We start from the raw sequence: 11,774 nt of genomic DNA on the forward strand, positions 1-11,774 counted from the left end.
AAAGGGGGTCTCAGACAAAAAAAGGTTGGGAACCACTGCTCTAGGGATTAAAGAAAAGCTGTTACTTGTCTTGTAAAAGGTGGTTTTAACAAGTGTCTAAACGAGGTTGTTGGGGACATTAAACGTTATCAGGCCGAACAAGAAAACTAATCTACTCACAACTCCGCTTTCACAGCCAACTTGAGTGTATAATTGTTGTATTATTGAGTGTATAATTCATAAAAGTGGTTCATTTGTGTAGATCATTAAAATGAACAAAACATGTAAGTGTGGAAATTGCAGTAATTTGCCAGAGACAACTTCTCACTTTGAGCACACGAATGCGTGTGTCGTTTATTTTACAAGGTAAACAAAACCACGGAAGAATGGCGCTGAACCGCGTCCTATGTAATCACGCCTTCCCAACATCTTAAAGGGACCGCGATCCCTGAACAGTTATGCAGAAAAACAGTGTACAGAACTACACTTAATAACAAAGGTGAATTATGTCTTTCACATTCACTACACACGTCCCCCCAGAATTCACCATAACAGAAAAACCAAACAGTCAACGTGGAGGTGGGCGTATCAACCGGCCACAACGACTGCGCTGTACCGAAGGTCGAGGAGACCCCAATGCAGCCGGTGTAACGTCATTACACGGGTGAGGGGCATGGAGTGTGGGAGGCTTGAGTGGGATGGGAGTACAGGGTGGGGGCAGAGCAGGAGGCCGTCCGCGTCGTGGGGGCTGGGCCAGGTCAATGGGTCTAGCCACGTCCAAATGAGTCGGTTTAAGGCGGTCGATGGAGAGTTGCTCCGGTTTGCCACCCCTGTCCACCACAAAGTGTTTGTCCCCTGCCTCCAGAACCCGGAATGGGCCCTCGTAGGGTGGGCGTAGTGGTCCCCTGTGGGCATCGTGGCGAATGAAAAATGAGTGAAACTCCACCGCACGACTGCATATCACCCGCAGGCTAACGGACTCTGTGAACGTTTTCATAGGTCGATGAAGGCTTCCCTGCGTGCCAGCCTCAAAGACAGCAACTGGGTCGACAAGCTCCCGTGGGTGATGCTGGGCATCAGGACTGCACCAAAGGAGGACCTTCAGTCCTCATCCGCGGAACTTGTTTACGGACAGCCGCTGCGAGTCCGTGGTGAACTCGGAAATGTAAGACAGATGCCGTTGCTGGCGGGCAGACCACGGCTCAGCCACCTTGGCCATGGCAAAAGTCAGCGGCTTGTGGTCCACAAAAGCAGTGAAGTGTCGGCCTTCTAGCAGGGAACGAAAGTGTCTAATGGCGAGGTAGAGACCCAGCAGCTCCCGGTCGAAAGTGCTGTACTTCCACTCACAAGGGCGCAGCTGACGGCTAAAGAAAGCCAGCGGCTGCCAGGCCCCGCCCACCCACTGCTCGTAAACAGTGCCGTCAGCGTAATCCGAGGCGTCCGAGGTGATGGCAATGGGGGCTGTCACAGAAGGATGCGCCAGCATGGTGGCGTTCGCTAGTGCTGTTTTAGTGGCATCAAAAGCCTTGACTCTGCTCTCAGTCCAGTCCACAGCGTGTTTGGGTTTACCCTTCAGGGCCTTGTGCAAAGGCCCCATGAGCTGAGCGGCTCGAGGGATGAAGCGGTGATAAAAATTTACCATGCCGAGGAACTCCTGCAGGGATTTGACAGTGTGTGGGCATGGGAACTGCATGACTGCCTCCACCTTTGATGGGAGAGGAACTGCCCCGTCCTTAGTGACTCTGTGTCCTAGGAAGTCGATGGTGGAGAGACCAAACTGGCACTTGGCGGGGTTGACAATTAGTCCATGGTGGCTAAGCCGCTCAAAAAGGGTTTGGAGGTGTGCCAGGTGCTGAGACTTGGATGTGCTTGCTACCAGGATGTCATCCAAGTACACAAAAAGGAAAGGCAGGTCCCGCAAAACAGAGTCCATGAGGCGCTGGAAAGACTGGGCGGCGTTTTTAAGGCCGAACGGCATGCGTAGGAACTCAAACAGACCAAACGGCGTGATTACTGCTGTTTTGGGAATGTCCCGTGGGTGTACCGGCACCTGATGATATCCCCGGACGAGGTCCACCTTGGAAAAAATTACCTTGCCAGCCAGGTGTGCTGAAAAATCTTGTATGTTCGGGACTGGGTATCGATCAGGTGCCGTTGCCTCATTAAGCCGCCGGTAGTCGCCACACGGGCACCAGCCGCCGCCAGGTTTGGGGACAATGTGGAGGGGTGATGCCCATGGGCTGTCGGATCGGCGTATTATGCCCAGGCGTTCCATGTTTGCAAACTCAGCCTTTGCAACGGCAAGCTTGGTCGGGTCGAGGCGCCGAGCGCGGGCGTAAACGGGTGGACCATCAGTGGCAAGATGGTGCTCCACACCATGCTTCACAGTAGATGCAGAGAAAGTGGGCTGAGTGAGGGCTGGGAAACTGGCCAGTAGACGGTGGAAGTCATCGGAAGCTGAGAGCATGTTAGACAGTCGGATGGGGTCAGCCTCGCTGAGCGTGCACGTATAAGAACAAAACGTGACAGCATCAATCAGACGGCGGTTCTTAACATCTACCAACAGTCCATGTGCACACAAAAAATCGGCGCCGAGGAGGGGAACGGCAACCTTTGCAGTAACAAAGTCCCAACCGAACTGCTGTCCTCTGAAGCACAGTTCGACATACCTTGTTCCATATGTGCGGATGGGGCTACCGTTGGCAGCTTCCATAGGGGGGCCGTGGCTGTCGGTCACCATGTCCAAACGGGATGCAGGCAGAACGCTCCTTTGTGCTCCCGTGTCGCACAGAAAACGGCGACCGGAGATGCTATCGCGGATGAAAAGCAGCCTGCCTACTCGGCCGACACTCATGGCCACTACTGAGCGCCGGCCCTGGCATTTCCCGAAACACTGAAACTGCATGGTGGACGGCATTTGTTGGCCTTGGTTCCAAACTTTGCATGATAGAAACACAATCCAGAGAGCTGTTGGGTGCCAGAAAACTGCTGCCGACGAGAAGTAGTCGCAGCAATAAGTGTGGAGTCGTCCTGTGTCACTGAAGAAATATGTGCAGGGGAAAACGCGGCCACACAATGTCCCTGACTCGCCAGGAAAAATGTATCAGCCTCTTCAGCTAGTTTACGACAGTCAGTGATTGTGGTGTTGGCTAATGCAGCTCTCACTTGGGAAGGCAGCTGACGCAGGAAAAGCTGGATGAAAAGAAAGTCAGGTCTGTGTTCGCCCAAAAGATCCAGCATACGGTCTGTGTTCGCCCAAAAGATCCAGCATACGGTCCATTGTGAGAGACTTGAGCTCGGACGGTTTGCTGTCACCCAGTCCTTGAAGCAGTGGCGGCTGGTGATAATTATTTTTGGGGGGGCGCATTTTTTTTTCCAGGGGGGGGGGGGGGGGGGGGTCTGCTTTGCAAAATACAAAGCAGAAACAAAAAAGCTATTTTGATCTCTTTTTATTTACATTTCAGACCAACAAAGTAGTAACAAAAAGCATGTTTCCTACTTGAACATAATGTTGCTCTCCTTTATATACAGACCCTTTCCAAAAATTTGAATATCATGGAATAGTTAAATTATTTTAGAAATTCAACTTAAAATGTGAAACTAATTTTATAAAAAGGCTGATTGCTTGCAAAGTGAGATATTTTAAGCCTTGATTTGTTATAATTTTGATGATTATGGCTTACAGCTCATGGAACCCACAAAATCAAAATTTTTGAAAATTAGAATAGCCTATTACATGAAATCACACTGTATTAGTTAGTTACACAGTAATCCCATGGTCATTGAAACAGGTTTTGGTTATTTTGGCAGTGTGGGCACTGGGCAGGGAAAAATCCTGCTGAAAATCATCTTCATATTCATAAAGCATCTTCTTAAAGCTTTTCTGCTGAAGGAAGCATGAAGTGCTCTAAATGTCCTGGTAGACGGCTGCATTGACTCTGGACTTCCAGGACATTAGAGCACTTTATGCTTCCTTCAGCAGAAAAGCTTTATGAATTGCATGGCATCTACTTTGTATTCTTTATAAAGCAATGTTCTATGTATTTGTCCCTGTCAAATTAATATTAAATAAATAAAACTCATGCTAACGTAGTGTTTAGCTAACGTTAACTTAGTGAAGATTATTAGTACCAGACAAAAAGACGACGTCTAACATTATATGTAAAAAAATTGCACATTGAAACATATGTTTGCGATGTCTGCCATCATATTCCTGTTTCTCTTCAACGTCTCGTAAGTTAGCATGTGTTTGTTGTAGAGAGTTCATCTGCTGTCAGTCAATCCTGCATCACCATGGCGCACACACTTACCATGCTTCGTCCTCTGACCTCTGTCACTTGCCTGCTGCTGGATGTGTAAATCTGGTTGTTCCGGTCCGAGATCCTTAATCTTTTTTTTTTTTCTTCAAGCGAAAGTCTTGAGAAAGGTTTTTTTTTTTTGTAAATAAATGACAGAATTTGGATTAACTGCTGCCATTGCGTAATAAAAAGTGAGTGATCAGTCTAGTAGCAAGCAAGGTTATTGGTTACTTCCCACCGCGAACAGTTGAATGACAGGTGACGAGAACCAATCAGATTGGATAAAATAACATGTATCCAATTATGATTGGCCAGGGACGCAACGACTAGCGCCCCGAGGAGGATCTTTAAGAAACCAATCAGAGACCAGCTTCAGGTCACATGCTGCCCGAGAATTTGTGTACTCACATAAACACCCATGTGTCCGGCGTCCCTCGCCCATGAAACGTATTGAAAAACATAGTAAATAGTTAATCGATTAAAGACAGTTTTTATTAAATTCTGAGGCTCTTACTACCAGCCGGCACATAAGTAAACTATTATTTTTTAATGTTTTTTTTTTCATTTTAATATAATGTTTTTACCCATGTTAATTTCTGAAATGTTGATGGGGGCGGCGCCCCAGCGCCCCCTATGGACGAGCCGCCACTGCCTTGAAGAGAGAAAAGCCTGCTGGCTCTCTCAGTGTCCGACAGTTCAAACTTTTTCAACAGGTGGGTTTTAAGTGCTGTATACTTAACTTCTCGTTTTCGGGAGGATTTGTAAGAAGGCTAACCACCCTGGATGCTGTTGAATTTCCGAGAGCAGACACAACGTAGTAATATTTGGTCGTATCCGCGGTGATCTCACGCAGCGTGAACTGCGCTTCCGTCTGGGCGAACCATTCAGGGAGTTTGAGGGTGACAGCGTTCGCAGTCATGATCGCGTCGTGTCTCTGGATACGTCCAGCAGACTAATGTCGGGGTCACCAGTGTGGAAATTGCAGTAATTTGCAAGAGACAACTTCTCACTTTGAGCACACGAATGCGTGTGTCGTTTATTTTACAAACCACGGAAGAATGGCGCTGAACCGCGTCCTATGTAATCACGCCTTCCCAACATCTTAAAGGGACCGCGATCCCTGAACAGTTATGCAGAAAAACAGTGTACAGAACTACACTTAATAACAAAGGTGAATTATGTCTTTCACATTCACTACATAAGTATCATAAACTTTTGTTAGCCACAGAGCTTATTTTCTGCAATAATTTTAAAGTCAAGGGAAAAGATCCTATTTGGTTTTTGTCGAGGGAACCAGGGTGATGCGAACTTCTGGGTTGGCCTAAAAAAAAAAACATCTTTACTGCAGCACTTTATGCAATGTACTGAACTAAGGTGGCTGGACTGCTTTTTTTCTTTTTTTTTTCTTTTCTTTTTTTAAACAGATAAAAGTCATTGTATTTTACACTGTTCTTTATTTATGTGAGGTCAGATCGCAATTAAATAAAGTTAAACAATGAAAACATAGATTTTAGACAAGTTTGGTTCAAATAGTCTCATTGTTATAGTGAGAGAAAGTGTTTTTCTAAACCATGGGTATAAAAAAAAAACATATACTGTGGTCTATGGTTGAGTTAATGTAACCTAACCAGACAAACGCTTCAAAAAGAGCAATTGGGGTGGAAAAGTTGATGTAGGGATTCATCCTAGAGCAAATAATAAAGGCACCCACGACCACATCGAGAGTTTTTGCTGCTTTACGCTCAGATCGTTGAGAGCTTTTAAACACATTCTCATTTTCATGATGGTTTGCCTGACTGATTGTTCTTACATGTTTTTTGCAACTATAAAAATCCTTACATACAGTCCAACCATGACAGAACAAGGTAAGAAAAAAGTTTGTAATGTGTCTAAGACTTACCACAGTTTACTGAAAAGTGGACTGCAACTTCCTATACAGTATCTTGATTTAATGCAATTTGTATTTAATATCATGCATAATACAGAGTAAGACACTGTAAGTGTGCCAGAGATCTGATTTTAGATCACCCTTAATTTATCACAGAATAAACATCTGATTTTACACTGTCTTTTATGTGATCTGCAAAAGGAAGCATCAGTGTGCTGCACAGTGAGATCAGAAATCGAAATCAAACAGTGAAAACAGTGATATCAGACGAGTTTGGTTCAAATATTCTCATTGTTATAATGAGAGAAAGGGTTTTTCTAAACCATGGATAGAAAAGGCCATATATGATGGGGTTTATGGTTGAGTTAATGTAACATAACCAGCCAAACACTTGAAAAAGAGCAACTGGGGTGGAAAAGTTGATGTAGGGATCAAGCATAGAGTTAATAAAAAATGGCAGCCAGCAAAGAATAAATGCACCCACGACCACACCAAGAGTTTTTGCTGCTTTACGCTCAGATCGTCGAGAGCTCTTAAACGTGCTTTCATTTTCATGCTGGTTTGCATCACCCATTGTTCTAATGTGCTTCCTTGCAATTACGAAAATTCTTGCATACAGTCCAACCATGACAGAACAAGGCAAGAAAAAAGTTAGTGACGTGTCTAAAACAGACCACAATGCATTGAAAAGCAGACTGCAACTTCCTATACAGTATATGGATTCAATATATTCATCGAGTCCTTCCACATTAGTTTTCGAGTACACTAAACCATATGAATATAATGCAGCCATGCTCCAACTTATCATCACCATGACCCATGCAACAGGGATGGTTATTCTCGTAGGGTATTGAAGTGGATAACACACAGCCTGATGTCGATCAATAGCAATAAAAATTAGATGAAAAATAGACACAGATGTGAGAAATAAGTCAAAAGTGGAGTGGAGCAAACAGTAGGTATCTCCATAGTACCAGCAACCACTGATAGTACGGATCATACTTAAAGGCATGACCACCAGTCCAATCAGCAGGTCTGCGAAAGCCAGAGACATCACCAGGATATTAGTGGGAGTCTGGAGCTGTTTGAAGTGCGCTATGGAGATGATGACCACAGAATTTCCTAGAATAGTCACAGTCATCGCCGACACCAATATGAGATACAACACAGTCTGAGTGGACACAAGGTGTGTGCCTTTAAGACAAGAGTTGTTCACTGCAGGAAAACACAACTCAGTAGGATCGTATTCTTGTGAATTTAAATCCATCCTGCCTGTCTCAGAAAACAGAACCTATGAAATGCTGTTTTAGGATTTTAAATAGTCTTTGTACTCTTCTCTGACCCTCCCACATCATCACAGGGCAACAAATGACAATCAAGCACTCATTAAAAATGAAGAGTTAAAATATACCAAATGAAATGACATTATTTCAAATTTCTGTTTTGTCCATTACTCAATAACCATTCATCTTCGTATATAAAAATGTATATTTCAAATAAAATTGTGTAAATGACAGGATAAATGAAAGCTATACCATCTATCTCATGGCAAATCCCAAAAAATATCTGGAACTAATGAGCAAAGATGGCAGCAAACCGTTCACAGTGTCAAGATTCCCTATTGCAGCGTCTCAATTCGCCTACTTATGTGGTGCATGTATGATGTATATTTGTAGACCAAAACCCAGAAACGAGTTAGCATTTTAGCACTTCTGGTTCCATTGTCCTGAAGTCAAAGTTTTTTTTTTTTTTTTTGTGGGTATTTGGTTAAGTGCTTGAAATAAGGTCTGTGGCAAACACAAGCTAATTTTTCATGTTTTATTCTATGATATAAAATACATCAGTAATACCCTCTAGAGATTAAAGCAACAACATGGAACTTTTCCTCTGCGGTCGCCCTACAGGTTGGAAGCGGAATTGTCCATTACCGCTGTCGTAAAATGATTTACGGTTACTGTATATGAAGCATGCAGGTTTTTTTCATATGGGCAATGACAATATTATTAATCTTCCCCCTTTCATAATTTATACATTATACCCTGGGGGATACTTCCTGTTGTCGAATGCGCATGCGTCGCGTCTGAACGCGTTGTTGTCTTTGGAGCTCTATCGATTTGATTTATAATTCTTGATTTTACTCTTTAAACTTACTTACAACAAACATTTTCTACTTTTCCTCACTGAGAAGCACTACTGCTCAAACCTCATAGTTACAACGCGGACTGTTGAGCAGACGTGTCTCAAGCCTGTTAGTGATTCTACGCTGGATACTCTTATAGGTTACTCCCGGGGATCACGGCTGAACGCGTCTTCTCAACACTCACTTACAAACATTTTTCACCTATCGTGCGTCTACTCTACACCCGTACCACTTAAAAGACGGATTATATCTAAGACGCTTGTCAGAAATTAGTATTAATTGATAGCATCACTGGTAGTGTCGTTGCTAACTTACTGTCCATCTGTTAAAATGGCGAATATATCAGATGCAAGTAGTCTACCTTTTGGTGCAGGTGAGGACACATTTGAGCTGCACGCGGTACAGTCTGAGCTGGAAGCTGTTGAGAAACAGATCCACGACCTTTTAGTGAGACAGGCCGAGCTGAGAGACCGGCGTTTAGCTCTTGAAACATCACGCGCTGATGCTCACAAATCAGAGATTAATGTTACTAACCGGCTGACTCCGACCTCGTCTACTCCGTGCGTTACTCGGCATCGGTTCCGAGCGCCAAGGTCGCGATCAGCCATGGTCTCGTTCACTCCGGCTCCAACACGCCACCACGAAGCCTGGATATTTCCGCAGCGGAAGACGCGAGTCAGGTCTAGACCAAGACCCTCTCCGACCCTCCCGGTTTTCGAGTTATCCACACAAAACCGCTTCTCCGCTCTTCGCGAAACAGAACGCGATGCTGTGATCATCGGTGATTCCATTGTTCGGCACGTCCATGCTACATCAGGTAAAAATAAGGTGCACAGTCACTGCTTTCCTGGTGCTCGTGTTTCTGAAATCGCTGCTCGCGTTCCCGAGATTCTGAACGATAACGAGCGCGTCGGAACTTTGGTATTGCACGCGGGAGTGAACGACATCAGGCTGCGCCAGACGGAAGTTCTGAAGAAAGACTTCAGGAATCTGATCGATACGGTACGCAGCACATCGCCTGATATAACGATCATTGTGTCAGGACCGCTTCCCACGTACCGTCTAGGACATGACAAGTTTAGTAGATTATTCGCGCTAAATGAATGGTTAACGTCATGGTGCAATGAGCAGAAACTGCTCTTTGTAAATAATTGGAATCTGTTTTGGGAGCGTCCTAGGCTATACCGTGCTGATGGCTTACACCCAAACAGATTCGGATCGGATCTTCTGTCAGATAACATCTCCAAAACGTTAAATACCTTTTGACTAGTAACCAAAAGTCCAAATCATAGTCTCTGCTGCACCAAATTAACTGATATAAATACTAGTGTAGAACATTGCATAGAAACTGTGTCTATTCCTCGTTTAGTGCGATCAAATAATAAATCTACTGCAGGATCTAGGAAAAATCTAATTGTTATTAAAACAGAAAATGTTGCTATTAGTAAACAAAAACAATTTCTAAAGCTAGGTCTTTTAAACATTAGATCACTCACACCTAAGGCAGTTATTGTAAATGAAATAGTCACAGATAATAGCATAGATGTACTTTGCCTTACTGAAACCTGGCTTAAACCAAATGATTATTTCGGTCTAAATGAGTCTACTCCATCAGGATACTCCTATAAGCACGAGCCCCGTCTGATTGGTCGTGGCGGCGGTATTGCAACTATCTATAGAGATATTCTCAATGTTACTCAGAAAACGGGTTATAAGTTTATTTCATTTGAAGTACTTGTACTAAATGTTACGCTCTTAGATGATAGAAAAACATCCCTATTATCTTTAGCCTTGGCTACCGTATATAGACCACCAGGGCCTTACGCTGATTTCCTAAAAGAATTTGCAAATTTTCTCTCAGATCTATTGGTCAATGTCGATAAAATATTAATTGTTGGAGATTTTAACATACACGTAGATAATCAAAATGATACGTTAGGGGCTGCGTTTATGGACTTATTAAACTCCTTTGGGGTTAAGCAAAACGTTACCGGACCGACTCATCGTTTTAATCATACACTCGATTTAATTATATCACATGGAACCGATCCAACCGATATAGATATCATTCCGCAAAGTGATGATGTAACTGACCATTACATGGTAACTTGCATATTACGTACCCCGGTAATATATCATGCTGCGCCGCGTTATCGATTAGGCAGAACAATCCTTCCATCCACCATAGATAATTTTTCAAATTGCTTATCGGATCTGTCTCAGCTGCTGCCTGAACCTAAACAAACAGATGAACTAGACGAACTAACCAGCACTATGAGCACCGTTCTCTCTGGAAAATGGGATATTGTTGCACCTATGAGACTAAAAAAGGTCAGAGAGAAAATTAAAGCACCATGGTACAACAATACTACTCGTGTTCTAAAGAGAGAAACCCGTAATTTAGAGCGTAAATGGAAACAAACTAATTTAGAGGTTTTTAGAATCGCTTGGAAAGACAGTACGTCACGCTATAAAAAGGCCCTAAAAGCGGCCAGGGCTGAGCATCTCCGCAAACTAATAGAAAATAACCAAAACAATCCTAGGTTCTTATTTAACACCGTGGCTAGACTAACAAATAAACAAGCGTCACCTGAACAAAATATTCCGTTACAGTTTAGTAGTAATGATTTCATGAATTTTTTCACTGAGAAAATAGAAAACATCAGATCCACAATTGTAAACGTTCAATCTTCAATCGCGCCTTATAATTCAGCCTCGATTATCACCCCGCAAGAACAATTACAGTGCTTTACAACTATAGAACAAAAAGAGTTAAATAAATTTATCATTTCCTCTAAAACAACAACATGTTTATTAGATCCCATACCAACTAAACTATTGAAAGAAGTGTTACCTGTAGTGGAAGAGCCTCTCCTCAATATTATTAACTCGTCTTTATCTTTAGGTCATGTTCCAAGAACATTTAAATTGGCAGTTATAAAACCACTAATTAAGAAACCACAATTAGACCCAAATAACCTAGCAAATTATAGACCCATTTCAAATCTTCCTTTTATGTCCAAAATATTAGAAAAAGTTGTGTCTGCCCAACTGGGCTCTTTCTTGCAAGAAAATGACACCTATGAAAAGTTTCAGTCTGGGTTCAGGCCGCATCATAGCACTGAAACTGCGCTCGTTAAAATCACAAATGATTTACTCTTAGCTTCTGACCAAGGCTGTATCTCAATACTAGTTTTACTTGATCTTAGTGCTGCGTTCGATACTATAGATCACACAATACTCTTAGATCGGCTACAAAACTATACCGGTGTTCAAGGACAAGCATTAAGCTGGTTCAGATCATACCTATCTGACCGCTACCATTTTGTCTATTTAAACGGAGAAAAATCGATCATAACTCCAGTAAACTATGGAGTGCCGCAAGGATCTGTGTTAGGCCCTCTATTATTCTCAATATATATGCTGCCACTTGGAAATATTATAAGGAAACATGGAATTAGTTTCCATT

The 11,774-nt window shown here is 43.2% G+C and overlaps 1 protein-coding gene across 1 annotated transcript; it reads right to left on the reverse strand.

Moving 5' to 3' along the window:
• Positions 1–6,406: 6,406 nt before the first annotated feature.
• On the reverse strand, positions 6,407–7,432 carry LOC308698274 (trace amine-associated receptor 13c-like; the record flags this gene model as incomplete). The annotated part of the gene is made up of 1 exon (XM_081378213.1): positions 6,407–7,432. One exon carries the CDS (start codon positions 7,430–7,432, stop codon positions 6,407–6,409), a length of 1,026 nt encoding a protein of 341 aa, XP_081234339.1.
• Between the last annotated feature and the right edge of the window lie 4,342 nt (positions 7,433–11,774).

The sequence above is a fragment of the Scardinius erythrophthalmus genome (genome assembly GCF_964197995.2).
Source record: "Scardinius erythrophthalmus genome assembly, chromosome: 11".
NCBI classification, from domain to species: domain Eukaryota; kingdom Metazoa; phylum Chordata; class Actinopteri; order Cypriniformes; family Leuciscidae; genus Scardinius; species Scardinius erythrophthalmus.